At 36.7% G+C, this 17406-nt stretch overlaps 1 protein-coding gene across 1 annotated transcript in view; it reads left to right on the forward strand.

Moving 5' to 3' along the window:
• The window catches only part of LOC149785926 (ATP-binding cassette sub-family C member 1-like), a 196261-nt gene that overhangs the window by 43645 nt on the left and 135210 nt on the right, over positions 1 to 17406 (forward strand). Inside the window, exons 6-7 of the mRNA XM_089976163.1 lie at positions 8696 to 8757; positions 15623 to 15763. Of these exons, the coding sequence (XP_089832289.1) occupies positions 8696 to 8757; positions 15623 to 15763 (203 nt within the window). The remainder of the gene's footprint in view (positions 1 to 8695; positions 8758 to 15622; positions 15764 to 17406) is intronic.

A 17406-nucleotide genomic window follows, 5' to 3' on the forward strand; every position in this document is an offset into this window, starting at 1 on the left:
TTGTAGTGTTATTTACATGATAAATTAAACATGGTAAGCCTTTTAGCTTATACACATAGGTGCCCGCAGGGTTTTTTGCTGGTGGTGGTGGGGGGGCAGTCAGTCACGGCCAGGAGAGTTAGTATAGTAAGCAGTCTGTAACTAAAGCTAATATTTACTATGCGTTTTGAACAGAATCTTGTAATATATTTTCAGCTTCATTTGCATGATTAAACTTGTCGGGGTGGGGTCACGTGACCCCCTTGACTTTCGCTATGGGCACCCATGCTTATGCGTCAATCATTGTATTTTCTCACCAACAATTATTAATTTTTGTAAAAACAAAATGGCAATATGCTATTTATGACCTTTTTTTTGCAAACATAAACCTTCTTAGTAGAAATTTTATGCCCGATTTAATGTATTTTTGTTTTGAAAAATACAAAGTGATATCATATGCACAAAAAATTATGATACATTTAGATAATTATAATTTTGATAACTGGATTGTATATGAAAAATTAAAGGGTACGAAAAAATACATGAATTACAGTAGGTTCGTATGCATTGTCTTGCTGTACTCCTTGTTGAATAGCTAAGCCAAGTAAGGGTCATTATATAGAATATGTGAAAAAAGTACCCTGTCACTATTTTTTTATTGAAGATTGTAGACTCCTCCTCCTAATACACAAGGAAAAGAATATATTGCAGAGTGAGTTCTTTTAGTATTATAATTATTATGAGGACTTAGTACAGCACTTTACAAGAGGAATAAAGAAGCAATTCATTCCAGGTAGCTGGGCCTTGGTATTCAAAACAATAGTGTCCCTAGGATTTTGTATTGATTGATAGTTGGAATAATGAGAATACAAATGCCAGAAGAGGAGCTTATCTGGAAGGGGTTGACAGATGGGTGAGGTCTGATAGTTAATTTTGTCTGGAGGCAATCAATGAAATGTATTTTGGATTTGATTCTGGAGTGAATGAGTGGTTTGTGGAGGGTACAGAGCACAGGGAAGGAGTGCACAGTTTTTGGTTCTCCAAGGACAATCTGAGCATCAGTGTTTTGCTCTTCTTGAAGTTTCTGTAGTAGATATTGAGATGAAGCAAAGATGGGAATTACAATAGTCAAGTCCAGAAAAACCTAAGTGAAGGCAATATGGAATCTAAGCACCCAAGCAGCAGTGATGTCGTAATTGGATCAAGTTCACATGACTTTTAGGTGCTCTTCATCATTGTACTCAAGAAATCTGTAGAGACAGGCTGAATTGCTGTTAAAGAATGCCTTTGAAATTCTGTATCACAACTGTGTGGTGATGATGAGTCGATTGAAATTGTGTTATCACCTTGATCTCTAATATTTGCACTTTGTCACTGAAACAAATTTGCAAACAGGTCCAGCAAGTCGACTGGAGAGAGTTTGTTGGAAGTGGTGTACTTTGTTCCTTGACATTAGCTGATTGTTAATATTAGAGAGCTCCTTATGGCTGGAACTTTCTGTAATATTTAGTACTGATGTAGGCTGATTTAGCTGCACAAACTACGTGACATTCTTCAAAGTGGCTTCATAGATTTGCCTATGAATTGTAAGACCAGATGTAAGTCAAAATGTTTCAGCTTTAGGGTATTCTCTTTTAGCTGGTCACTGACACTGCTATACCATGGTTAACACTTCTGAATGAATACTCTGAACTTGTTTGCTATGGCATGTTTGTTAAGTAATGAACACAAGCAGTTATCAAGTGGTTTTCTGCTGCGGAATGTAACAAAGTTGTTGGATTTCATGCATTATTTGGGCTTCTCTCTGTGGGAAACGAAGGTGGAATATTAGGAACTGATACATCTAATTGGCATTGTATGCAGAAGTGATATGATGCAAGTTCATGTGACAGCAATGATGCCTAGAGAATATTATCATCAGGTCAATGAAGAATCCAGTCTAAAAAGGACTTCAAGGAGTAACTGGTGGATGGTACATCAGCATACATTGGTTCATCATCTGATGTTTTAGTCAAGTTTCTGTCAGGAAAAACATACTGATATCTAGACCATTGATAATGTTGACTATTTCTGGCTAATTTTCTGGCCACCCAACTGAATAGGCTTGGAATGAAATATTGAGCAGCTGCTTCAAGCCTGTGGCAGCCATTCAGTATCGTAGTGTAATGAGATTACAATGGTTTTCAGCAACGGAATGCCTTTGATGCTGTGTTATGGCTGATCATAATCACAAATGATCTCTGAAGGAATTGTTTGTATTTTGTTGGCTTCATAGATTTATATTAAATCAATGTTTATGCAGTTATTAATATTTAATAAGAATCTTTACTGAACTTGTAACCATATAACTGTACATCCCACTGTTCCCATAGCATTTTCATTTACAGATCTTGCAACCATGCAATGTTACATCCCACCATTCCTATAGTATTAAGTTACATCTAGGTAAAGAGTCATATTGATAATGTTATAATATAATGATCACATCATTTCAAGCTGTGCAGTAAGCATTGATTTTTTCCAAAGTGGTGTACCTTAAGTCAGAAGTAGAATGAACAGGTGCATTATGGGATATCTGATATGAGTTGGCACTATTCCCTGCTGAGTGTGCATGTTTACAAACCAATATAATACTGTACAAGTTTCAGTAATTTATAACTCTTATTAAATTTAATGGCTGTTCCATTTTAATGTACATGGTACCCAGGAGAGGCAATTCTTTAAAAGTATATACCAGGGTACATTGATTTCACAGAGTTCATATTGAAATAAGAAAATTATAAATACTACTGTGGTGAATAACCCACAATAAAAGTGTCTTCCCAGGGTCCCATGTATGTTTTACTGGAACAGCCCTAAACTTAATTAGACTAAAAATCTTTAAATTGAAACATTATTTAATTTTCCTTAGAATTGGGTTGAAATCCAAGTACTTTCTTAGCTTGTTATTTTTCTCCTAGTGTATTATATTTTTATAAAACTGATGTATTACAAGGACAATGTGTAGCATTAGTGTTTCAACGTGAGTTTCACCATTTTGTTCTTTAACTTTTGGTTTTGTACTATTACTGAGAGGCCTGGAGTTCACATAACAGTGTGTTGTAGATTTCCAAGATTTCCTATATGTTTAATTGGTGAACAGGTGCAGCACAGGTCTAACATTAGTGTTGCTTGATTTGTAAATAATAATGTCATGAACTTTAAATGCTGCATATGCAGAGAAGGATATGCAGTTTGGTACAACGTCTTTATTAAATAAATAACATGATGATATCATTGCACTTGTGTTTTGAGTTTTCACCAGTCAAATTGGCCCATCAGAAATCAGTAACTTCATTTGGTCATGCAACAGAAACTATCTCTCCTTATATTTTCATTGAGGTCATAAAACAAAAAAGCTACCACAGTTTGTGTTTATTGATATTTATTTATCTTATTTGCTTATTTATTGTTTCTAGTTTTGTTTTTTATTTACAGTATTACCACCCCCACTTTTTAGCTAATGATATGCTCCAACTTTGGTTTGTATGTCCTTACTTAGTCTTTACAAGGAATGTTTTATTAAATGTATGGAAATATACATTTGGAGAATTTTATTCCTTGAAATTATCAGATTATCTGTGATATGGTTAAAGTAGACTGAATGTGCTAATTGGATCTGCTAATTGGATGTGGAATAGCATTAGCTCAGTTGATAGATCATTGGACTAAAATTCAAAGTGTTGTAGATTTAGTATCCACCCAGAGAAACTTGAGTGCTGCCTTGGTTTTTTCATTGGTAAAGACACTAGCTGCCATCTCCTCAACATGATGTAATTAACATTACATTATAATTGCCATAAATTTTTTTATTATAATTGCCATAAAAATTGCCAATAAAAACCAACAACCATCCTGATTTGATGTAGAAATATATGATTCTGTTTTGATAGATATGTTTAACATAATAGGAAGAACTGAATCTATTGTAAACTTATGTACAAATTTTACGGGTTTCTAATTCTTGTTTTCCTCTTGCAATATACCATCTTGTATGACTTAATTTACATCAATAATTAATTTATAAAACCAAAAATTTCTTAGCACTTGCAGGTATTTAGTTTGTAATTATTTATTAATTTTTACTTTTTCATTTTCATTTTATTTAGAAACAAAATCAAAGCATACTTGATCAAGCCTTTATTAAATGTTTTCCTCACCAATGAGATAATCTTCTAACTGGTTTGTGTCTTGGACTGCAATTTTGTTTTAAAACCTTGTGAAAACCTAAAAACAACCCACAAATTTTAAAATTAAATTTCATTTCTAACCCTGACATAAGCATGGCAATGCATATATTGAAATGCAGCATGCATACACATAAGTACAGCATGCATAGACAGAAACAGCATGCAGACACATCAGCATGGCATGCATAGACAGAAACATAGCATGCATACACATCAGCATGGCATACATAGACAGAAACAGCATGCATACATATCAGCATGGCGTGCATAGACAGAAACATAGCATGCATACATAGAAATGTAACATGCATACACATCAGCCTGGCATACATAGACAGAAATGTAACATGCATACACATCAGCATGGCATGCATAGACAGAAATGTAACATGCATACACATCAGCATGGCATACATAGACAGAAATGTAACATCCATACACATCAGCTTGGCATGCATAGACAGAAATGTAGCATGCATACACATAAGAACAGCATGCATAGGCAGAGAAGCAGCATGCATAGACATCAGTATGGCATGCATAGACAGAGATGTAGTATGCATACACATCAGCATGGCATGCATAGACAGACACGTAGCATTTATACACATCAGCATGGCATGCATAGACAAAAACATAGCATGCATACACATCAGCATGGCATGTATAGACAGAAATGTAGCATGCGCACTCATCAGCATGGCATGCATAGACAGAGGTGTAGAATGCATACACATCAGCATGACATGCATAGACAGAAACACAGCATGCATACACATCAACACAGCATGCATAGACATAAATATAGCATGCATACACATCAGCACGGAATGGATAGACAGAAATGTAGCATGCATACTCATAAATACAGCATGCATAGACAGAAACATAGCATGCATACACATCAGCATGGCATGCATAGACAAAATTGTAGCATGCATACACATCAGCATGGCATGCATAGACAGAAATGTAGCATGCATACACATCAGCACAGCATGCATATACAGAAACGTAGCATGCATACAAATAAGAACAGCATGCATAGGCAGAGAAGCAGCATGCATAGACATCATTATGGCATGCATAGACAGAGATGTAGTATGTATACACATCAGCATGGCATGCATAGACAGACACGTAGCATTTATACACATCAGCATGGCATGCATAGACAAAAACATAGCATGTATACACATCAGCATGGCATGTATAGACAGAAACGTAGCATGCCCACTCATCAGCATGGCATGCATAGACAGAGGTGTAGAATGCATACACATCAGCACGACATGCATAGACAGAAACACAGCATGCATACACATCAACACAGCATGCATAGACAGAAACGTAGCATGCATACACATCAGCACGGAATGGATAGACAGAAATGTAGCATGCATACTCATAAATACAGCATGCATAGACAGAAACATAGCATGCATACACATCAGCATGGCATGCATAGACAGAAATGTAGCATGCATACACATCAGCACAGCATGCATATACAGAAATGTAGCATGCATACACATGAGCATGACATGCATAGACAGAAACATAATATGCATACACATCAGGACGGTATGCATAGACAGATGTAGTATGCATACACATCAGCACGGAATCCATAGACAGAAACGTAGCATGCATACTCATCAACATGACATGCATAGACAGAGATATAGCATTTATGCACATCAGCATGTCATGCATAGACAGAGATATAGCATTTATACACATCAGCATGGCATGCATAGACAGATATAGCATTTATACACATCAGCATGGCATGCATAGACAGAGATATAGCATTTATACACATCAGCATGTCATGCATAGACAGAGATATAGCATTTATACACATCAGCATGGCATGCATAGACAGAAACGTGGCATGCATACTCATCAGCATGGCATGCATAGACAGAGATTTAGCATCTACACACATCAGCATGGCATGCATAGACAGAAATGTATTATGCATGCACAGAGATGTAGCATTTATACACATCAACATGGCATGCATAGACAGAGATATAGCATTTGTACACATTAGCATGGCATGCATAGACAAAGATATAGCATTTATACACATCAGCATGGCATGCATAGACAGAGATATAGCATTTATACACATCAGCATGTCATGCATAGACAGAGATATAGCATTTATACACATCAGCATGGCATGCATAGACAGAAACGTGGCATGCATACTCATCAGCATGGCATGCATAGACAGAGATTTAGCATCTACACACATCAGCATGGGATGCATAGACAGAAATGTATTATGCATACACAGAGATGTAGCATTTATACACATCAACATGGCATGCATAGACAGAGATATAGCATTTGTACACATTAGCATGGCATGCATAGACAGAGATATAGCATTTATACACATCAGCATGGCATGCATAGACAGATATAGCATTTATACACATCAGCATGGCATGCATATACAGAAATGTGGCATGCATACTCATCAGCATGGCATGCATAGACATGTAGCATCCACACACATCAGCATGGCATGCATAGACAGAAATGTGTCATGCATACTCATCACAATGGCATGCATAGACAGAAATGTAGTATGCATGCACAGAGATATAGCATTTATACACATTAGCATGGCATGCATAGACAGAGATGAAGCATATATTCATATAAGTAGACTTACATACACATCAACATGGCATGCATACAGAGAAACATAAAATGAGAAGTTAAGCAATATATTTGCCCATTTCAATTTGTTCTCATGTTAAAAACCCTTAATGCAGTTTTGTATCCAATCAATAACATTTGCAAAGCTGATTATTGTATCTTACATTAAATTATAAATTATTGTTTCGTAAGTGATGGCTTGATAGGCATTACAAGTCCAGTGATGCTTTGATAGGCATTAAGAGTCCTCTGATGCCTTGATAGGCATTACAAGTCCAGTGATGCTTTGATAGGCATGAAGAGTCCTCTGATGCCTTGATAGGCCTTACAAGTCCAGTGATGCTTTGATAGGCATTAAGAGTCTTCTGATGCCTTGATAGGCATTACAAGTCCAGTGATGCTTTGATAGGCATTAAGAGTCCTCTGATGCCTTGATAGGCATTACGAGTCCATGATAACACCCTTAGCAATGAATGTCATTTATACATTGTCTGGTACAGATCTTCATCAGTGTTGCTCAGGTCAACTGTCACATTTTCAAACAGTTTGTCAATTGTCAAACAGTGGTTTTACAAGCATTCTCATAAATTATAAGCTCACCTTTAAATGGGTAAACTGACTGCCAGGCAATGTACACATGTATCTAGAATCTAAACATTTATGTGTATTGTAGAATCTATTCATCACAGCCTTTAGTGGATTGTGTATGTGAAATTGTTATGAGGAATAAAATGAAATTCTTACTAAAGTATTTACCTTTCCCAACTTTGAAAATGTTGACTTACCTTGCATTAAGTGGTACAGCTGAAAAAGAAACAACAGTTTGGCACAGGGTCACATTTTTTTCTTTGTTCGTTGAAAGTTGCTGTCCAATTGCAGGGTTGACCACAAAGTAATGATCATGTATATCAAAAGTGGGGGCATGTTATCCAATTTGCCAGAGGATCAATTTTCCAAAGAGCAGCTCAACTGATATAGGCCTGTTACATGTTATATATTTGTTTAAATTGATAAGCCTGTTACATGGAATACATTTATTACAATTGATTTAGGCCTATTACATATAATATATTTATTTCAATTGATATAGGCCTGTTTCACGTAATACATTTATTTCAATTGAGATAGGCCTGTTGCATATAATATATTTATTTCAATTGAGATAGGCCTGTTATATGTATAATTGAGATAGGCATGTTACATGTAATACATTTATTTCAATTGAGATAGGCCTGTTGCATGTAATACTTTTACTTAAATTGAGATAGGCCTGTTACATGTATTACAATTGAGATAGGCCTGTTTCATGTAATACATTTATTTCAGTTGATATAGGCCTGTTACATGTAATACATTTATTTCAATTGATATAAGCCTGTTTCATGTAATACAATTATTTCAGTTGATATAGGCCTGTTACATGTAATACGTTTACTTCAATTGATATAGGCCTGTTTCATGTAATACATTTATTTCAATTGATATAGGCCTGTTACATGTAATACATTCATTTAAATTGAGATGGCATGTTACATGTAATAAATTTGTTTAAATTGAGATAGGCCTGTTACATGTAATACATTTATTTCAATTGAGATAGGCCTGTTGCATGTATTACAATTGAGATAGGCCTGTTACATGTAATACATTTATTTCAATTGAGATAGGTCTGTTACATGTATTACAATTGAGATAGGCCTGTTACATGTAATACATTTATTTCAATTGAGATAGGCCTGTTGCATGTAATACATTTACTTCAATTGAGATAGGCCTGTTTCTTGTAATACATTTATTTGATTTTACAGAAGACTTGTCCTGAGATGCAAGCATCCTTCCTTTCCAGAGTAAGCTTCTGGTGGATGAATAGGTGATTATCAGCTGTTTTCAGCAAAGAAACACTCAGTGTAATTGTCTGTGTGCTTGCTTGTCAAATATATTTAGTAAATATCCATTTTTCATGCTGAACTACTACACCTCTCCCTCGATGACTAGAGCACAATGGGGTCCACAAACATAGACTGCACTATAAGCGAGGTGCGAGTTATCGAGGCACCTCCAAAAATTTTAAAAAATCACTTTGACATCGAGAAAACTGGGGGTGGGGGAGCGGCGTTAGGGAACTGGGGCTGTTTATTGACTGAATCCTCATTTTATAATCACATCGATAATAATTTTTAATAATGCGCTTTTTCTAATGAAGTCATTCATTATTCTGTTTAAAAAACATTTATTTTCAAAATGTCCAACATATCAAAGATTGTTCCAACTGGTTTCAACAACCTTCACGTTTACGCGAAAAAATATATATATTGCGTCACTGCCTTTTGTTTTCTTGATGATTCTAGTTCCCGTAGTGATGTTTAATATTATCCTGTCTATATGGGAGTCCACAGAGCAGGGAACTAGGCTAACTGTTGATAACCACCAAACGAGATTCCTTTTTTTTTCAATAACACGCAACATTTATATCGTGAGACAATCGTCTACATTGAAACTCAATTTTGGTATTGTTCAATTAGTACAATATTGATGTGATTCATTTGGAAGTAATAATTAAACTTCTTTTCATCCTTGAGGATATCTCTAAGTGCCAGTTCAAGAACTCTCTAAAACTCGCTTGCCCACAATGGTCCATATCTGTGAAGTTTAATAAACTTTAACTCAGTTGAATAAAACCCATCTACTCTGAAAACTGATATACATTTTTTGGTCCCAAATGTCAGTTCCACTCAAAAGGAAAAGCCATGAAAGGAATCTTGGTCAAAGCATGTAGACCCTCCCTGGTCCTAAAGCAGCCTAAAGTCATACCAAGTCAAATATAATACAACACAGGAATGCAGAGAAATGCAGTTAAATCCTAATTAACACAAAGATCAGTTTTAAAAATTGACTGGCTGGATGTTTTGTCAAAACACATATTATATGAAAATCACTTGTTCACATTTAGTTTTTTTGTGAAAATAAAGTACGTCAGTAAACTAAAATTTCTATCACTTGTTATACTGGAACTCCTCTATCACTTATGTGTCTGGTGCTGGGTGGTGCAAGTGTAAATTGAGATTTCTTCTAAAGATATGTTATTTGATAATATTATGCCAGTAGTACATCCATTCTCATAAATCCAACCCTCCTAAGTTAAAAAAATCAGCTGACTTCTTATGTTGACTTGTTTTAGCAATAAATCTGCTACAAGGTTGACTGCTAGCATATGGAGTCATACTAGAATAGTCTCCCCTTGCATAGAGCTGTTGGTACCTATATCCCATCAGTCATCAGCTACTCCATAACCTGTTGCGTGGGCAGCATGTTTTTTTTTTTACAGACTTCACAAATTCTGACCCACCCTATACCTTTTCATCATTTGAGTGGTTTCTTCGAGTCTTCTCACCTCAGGGAAGTGTACTCCCTGTAATTTTGTCTAAATCTCACTCTATTTTTATTTTATCATAGCATAATGGTTTTCATTTCAGTTGCCTAACTTCATCATATGATAAGCTAATGACTGCCATTTTAATTATTTACTGAAATATACATGACCTTTTTGTAGAGTATGTCTGTAAATGTCAAGTAAATTACTGTTTGATCCATGTAATACGATCATTTCTACAATTTTCTCTGGTATCATAATTCAAAGTATCAACTTCATAGTGAGTTCAGTGCAATGCTTGATTGATTTCACTTGCATATACCATTATCTTGCTTTCTCCTATTGCAGATTTCAACAACAATTGAAAAGATTAAGTGGGGGTGTACAAGTGTTTCAATTAACAAAAATAATCACCCCTCCTGTATTAGTTGTACCGGGTGTATTACGAACTGTGCATGCAATGTGTGCTCTCACTAGTCTGAGGAAAAATGTGTGATTGTCATGCCAATTAATCAACTTAGGCAAATGAGACAGCAAAGAAGAAACATGCGCATATGGAATGCAGACACCATTTTTGTCATTGTCAGTGCCACCCATTGCCAGTTTTCTGAATATTTGTAGGTAGTTCATTCATCCTGTGGAAATCTGGAAGTCTTGGCTAGTTCTGGACTTTGTCACTAGTTACCCATCTACCAGTGCATCGTCACTGCCAAAGATTCAGCTAGTGACTTCAACTACCATGACTGATTACAGTGTTCTATATTCCCAATATACTCAGTCCATAGTGTCATAGCACAGATCACTGGGCCAGTACCAACAAGGTACGTTTCATCTATTTGAACCATTCCAAAGCATTCCATCACCTCATGTAGAATCATAACTGCCTAATAGTGATCATTCCCTTGATGTAGCTGGTACCTAATTTCTGCAGGTGAGCTCATCCTGGACCACAGCTTTGCACTTGGACTGGGTATGGTAATCTTTCTTCCCATTATACTCAGCTTTGCACTTGGACTGGGTATGGTAATCTGTCTTCCCATTATACTCAGCTTTGCACTTGGACTGGGTATGGTAATCTGTCTTCCCATTATACTCAGCTTTGTACTTGGACTGGGTATGGTAATCTGTCTTCCCATTATACTCAGCTTTGCACTTGGACTGGGTATGGTAATCTGTCTTCCCATTATACTCAGCTTTGTACTTGGACTGGGTATGGTAATCTGTCTTCCCATTATACTCAGCTTTGCACTTGGACTGGGTATGGTAATCTGTCTTCCCATTATACTCAGCTTTGCACTTGGACTGGGTATGGTAATCTGTCTTCCCATTATACTCAGCTTTGCACTTGGACTGGGTATGGTAATCTGTCTTCCCATTATTCTCAGCTTTGCACTTGGACTGGGTATGGTAATCTGTCTTCCCATTATACTTAGCTGCAGACTTCTAAAAACAAATCATGGCGTACAGTGATACACCACCGAGTCACACTAGGTTCAGTCATTGCTCTGTCATGAATGCCCAGCATAACTGGCACTGAACAAGGTAAACCATTCTCACACTATCCATGTCATCATCTTGGACCAACAGCAGAGCATGGGTTGAAAATTCACTTGCCCAACTGGAAATGCTGGGTGAATATTTCTGACAGTCTAGTGAATTTTCTAGTCCTTGCTATTAGTCAAATGCTGATTGAGGGCTGACAGGTTTCTCTTTAATTACAAGGATGGTCTTACACCTATCACAGCTGTATCAGCTTTGTCACTTTGGTTGTCACTACCTGTGCAGGAGGTTTCCTATTCACCCAACTCTTACAAAGTTCAAAGACACATGCTCACAAGCACCATCTTCCATCCTTGATCTGACATTGTCCAGTTCAAACTCAGCCTTTCGTACATTGACTAAAGTAGTTTCTCAACCATGCCCCTGCTCCATAAAAAGCATCTAATAGAATCCCCACATTCATTGTTCTATTAAAAATATGCAACCTGCCTTCTTCAGTCTCCTTGAATTGATATCCATGCATCAACAGACCTTTCTTTCTGTATGGACAACTCATATCAAACCTGAACCCAGATGCACATGCTGGTCATTCACACTCAAGTCATAGCTATCAGCAAAAGATTCTCAGGCCTAGAAATTTTGAAACTGTCCTCCTTGTGCCTAAACCTGAAACTATTTTTTGACATGCAACAACTGGTTAACAGTTTTGTAGTATTGATGCCATGCCTAACCTGGTCTAGAAAACTTTATTAAGCAGTCTGGACATATCATAGACTTCCCAATTGAGAATTGAGAACCTCAACTAGAGACATGTTCAGGAGTCGGTATCACATATTATAAGTTCACCCTATAGGGCAGCCTCAAGACCACAAATAGCTAACTTCCTTCTATGGATGTTCAAGAAAATGGTGTTAGTTACCATCAAATTCAATGGCTACTATACCCCAATCTCAGATATGTTTTGACAACAAGGAAAGGTGGTACAACCCAAAACAAAGACTTCTCTGACATTCTTTGTTAGGTCTTGACTAAATTGGAATCTTCCTTGGGTTCTGGTGTGGCTGAATTAGACACTCTTTGTACCACTGTCCAAAGCCTCCAGGAATCACTTCTCATACAAAACCTGCTTCCCAGTCACACCTTAGCTACATGAGACGGAATTGGTGAGATACTTCTTGGTTTACTGAAGTATCAGCAGCTGTTGTTTGGTTTCTCTCATGAAGGCCCCATCTTTCACAAATAGATTTCACTTTTAGGAAAGTCCTTTATCATCAGATTGCTGTCCTCTCAGTACCATCATCTGAGGGGCATCTGCAGAACCCCATCAGGGCTCCAAAGTGTCATAAGAGTGAGATCTCACTTGACCTTACTGCTTAAAGAAGGAAGGGATTTCGACTCAGGCTCTGTCCTGGATATATTGGAGTATCCAGATAGCGTACTGGGAAGTAGCACGTGACCAGGTGTATTTCTTACATTTTATTAGCTCACAGTGTTAGGGTAGTTGCCACTAGTGTAGCATTTGACTTCACCTATCTGAAATCATCAAAGCCATGAAATCAAGGTTAGAAACAACATTCTCAAACTTTTACCTCAGATGCCTCTCATCTCCATGGGTCAGCTAGTGCACCATCTCATATGTTAAAAGAGGCAACTAATGGTGACACAGTGGTTAGCATGCTGTACTACTGTGATGTGGCTGGGCAAGATGCTTTAATTCAGTTGCCTTGGCCCTAAATAGCCTACTTGTATTATTATGCCATGCAATACCAAACCAAACAAAACCAAACCAGACTCCTCTCAAGGGCCTCAGTTTGAGCTCTTGAACTAATATTCTCAGCACAGCTGACTATACTCCCATGTGTTTCATTCAGTTCTATCATGATGGTTACTCTGCTTCCATTGACTTTGTGGGAGCACCTCTTTTTATGTAAGTCATGCCCATGTATATGAACATTTGCTAATCCTAACCCATATCTCACTTCAGACTTGAAGCAGTCACATACTTTAGGGTCAGAGTAAGGGGTAAAGCTGTCAAAAGTTTAGAATACATCTGTTGGGTACCTCTCAATCCTAATAGGTTACCCAGGTACCCAATCAAAGCAAAGTTATAAAAATAATTTACAAACCTAAAGTTAAGACCATGTGTTTTCAAATCACAGCATCGCTACCTAATACCATTTGGTACAAAGTCCATGAATTTACACTAATTGTCTGATAAAGCTCTACAGTCATCCATTGTCGTCTTGTAAATAATGTGGTCTAGTTTTTATCAATATCATCTGACTCCTTTTCCTTGGCCTCACTGTCAAATGTGGATACTTACTTAGAGACTCAGCTTGAGCTATGTAAGTAACACTTTGATCCTACAATGTGTGAAATTTATTCATGGTTGCAACTGTGTGTGTGATTTGGATTTTTAATGTAGCTTTGAAAAAAATTCAGTCATACTGCTATGATGTCTGCTGTGTGACAGTTTATAGTGATGTCTAGCACTGGGACATCATGCCACAGACGTGTAGTATGATGTCCCACCCAGTCACATTATCCTGACACCAGGCCGACCAGTTCAAACACTAATCTCTTAATGCTAAGTGCCAAGCGAGGCAACTGTTATTACCATTTTTGTAAGTCTTTGGTATGACTCAGCTGGGGATTGAACCCATGACCTCCCGCATCTGAGGTGGATGCTCTAATCACTAGGCCACCAGAGTGGTAGGTTCCAACCTGAACACATCATTTGTGCAGCAAGATCAAATAAGTACCCTCTGTTATCTGCCACTGAAACAAATTAATGGCTGAATAAAAAAAATTGGGAAAACAAGCAATGTAATTAAGGTTGATTTTTAACTGGAAAAGGAAGACCTCTGCTTGGCACTGAAAAAGTACATTTATTTGCAGCTCAATCAGAAGGATTTTCAATTTGAAAATTAAGTGAGTGCTGTGTTTACATGCACTGGCAGAAAACTTATACATGGTAAACGGGTACCCTATGGCTCATTTTATTACCTGGGTTATTATCGACAGGCAGGTACCCAAATATATGGATACCCATTGTAATCTTTAGTAAGGGGTTATAATCACTTAATGTAATTATATGAAAAGAAATTTGAATTTATAAAGTAAATTATATTTTTCAATTATATTTTGCCTGAAGTAATATGGACACACCCTACCTGGTCCTTCCTCAGTTACATCTATGTAAGAATATGCAGTCTTCTCCAGTTTTAGCTGATTGTCTTTATTCAATGGTGGACCACACTAGACATCTACATAAGCAAGATGATGACCTTGTACCACTTTTGTTAAGACCTGGTTCACTTATTTTCTGCTTTTGAGGGTTTGATTTATGAGGTATGATTAAGTATTATCGAAGCAACATACATTACTTGAAAGATAGGTTTCTAGACTAGTTTTTTGCTTCATTAGCAAACCGAGAAACAGAATCAAAATATCCGTAACACACACATACACTATCTGTGAGAATGATGTATGGAAGTTTCAGGTGTCTGGGCCAGTACAAGTTTTTTGCAAGCAGTGTGCTTGCACACTTGAGTCTTTTTAAGTGGGACACCAAATCAGAGAAGAAAAGGGATGCAAAAATCCGACAAAGGAGCAAAAATGAAACAAAACCTTTTTCTTTTTTACATGGAAATCTTTTTTTTTGGCCATAACTTATATCAATTTCTTGCAAGCTTTCTTATCAGCAAAAATTTTAATGATTTGGTTGGGGAGCCTGATGCCTGTTTCACATAGGATGCCATATTACTTTGCACTGTCCCTGATTCAGATTGTACCCAAGGGAACTTGATACATGCAACACATATTATTGGTTCCAATAATAGTGTGTTTTTTCTGTAATTTTCAGACTTCTACTGACTGGTTACAGGAAGCCCTTAACAGAAGCAGACATTTTCTCTCTGAATCCCAGGGAGCAGTCCTTGACTGTTATTCCGAGATTTGAGAGGAGACTTCAACAAGAAAAGGAGATAGTTAGACATCATACTAGGTGAATTTTTTGTGATGTATGTTACAGAATGTTAACAAGTGTTGAATATGAGCAAATGTGGAAAATAGACTGAAGTTGCTAAACATAATTGCGTATGTTCATAAGAAATCATTGGGATCACCACAATATCTTCATCTCCTTCCATCTACCTGTCTGTTCCAACAAATGAAAAGATTAAATTCGCAAAAATGCCAAATACAGTGATAATTTTTAAGTATGTTAACAAATTTGTATATGCAAATAAGGAGGGATGACATTTCATTTATGTAAAGCATGTAGGGAGACCCAATCCATAAACACTTTATGAACATTTTTGTTGTTGTTGTAACTACTGTATTGATGGTAAATCATGGGACACCCTTAATTATTTTCAAAAGTAATTTTGTATGGCCTATAATAGTTGGGTCACAAGATTATAGCAATTTTTTCATATATGTCTTGGGATGCCTGTGGTATTTTTTCTACTCATATAATCAATGTATTTTATTGATCATAGTGTCTTTTTAAAAAAAATAACTTTGTGGTTGTTAAGGAACAATCATTAAACTGACCACCTTAGTATGAAACTCTTAACCAGCTCCTGAAACATTCGGAAATACATATGTACAGAAGAAAATGTACTAGTTCTAAGTGCTACCAGCAACTAACATAGGTTGTGCATAAAGTGTCAGGGTAACTTAGTAAACTCAGTCTGTGGATATAATTACAGATTTGCATTTTTGCATATTCAGACAAAAGAACAGTAAAACAAATATGGCCACTTCTTCACTGTCTCAGTGGATCTACTCATATTTCAAATCAGATTCATCAGATTCATTTTCAGGATTTACCCAAGAGGATCTCTTAAATGATACAAAAAATATAGACACACTTAATATTGAATAGAGGATCTCTTAAATGATATAAAGAATAGAGACACACTCAATACTGAAGAGAAATATATACCTGAAATAGATTCAACCTACCAAGATTGTGTAACACCAAAATCCAACATGGCTGACTCCTCCTCTTCAGTTCCAAGCTTTCTTAAAATCCAACATAGTATGCAGAGTATAACAATCACAGCTGACTCCAACAAAATTCCAACAATCAAGAAATTCTGGGATGAGAATCTACACTTCCAGCAGGGACACTCACATAATGGACTGATCTATAAATCCATGGATACAGATTCTGCCACAGTAACTCTATACATAACAACTGGTAAAATTCATGTACAAGGGCCAGGCTATACAGAATGGGTAAATTATTTTATCAACACTTGTCAGCAAATGGTAGATCACACCAGTTTGAAATTAATTACCTCTCAGCCAAGGGCTTCAACACCCATCCCTGAAGCCCAAAGATCTCAAAATCCACTTAGCAGTAACACAGCTTTACTTGTTGTAAGCCAGATTGCAATCAGTGTGGATAAAACTCCAGGACCCAAGTTTATGATAGGTGCAACAAATTCCTTTGAGTTCCATGGAACCCATAACCAGACTTGCACCTCCATACAGTGCTTAGTAATGATAGGTTAATCTCCAGGCCCAAGTAGAAAGGTTAGAACAGGAACTCTCTGCAATAAAATCAAAGATTCTATACAGCATTCAAATGGATAAACCAGGTGTAAAAGAAATGTGCCAGGAAACCCGGACAACACA

The sequence above is a fragment of the Sinohyriopsis cumingii genome, chromosome 12 (assembly GCF_028554795.1).
Source record: "Sinohyriopsis cumingii isolate HCF-2022 chromosome 12, ASM2855479v2, whole genome shotgun sequence".
NCBI lineage: Eukaryota > Metazoa > Mollusca > Bivalvia > Unionida > Unionidae > Sinohyriopsis > Sinohyriopsis cumingii.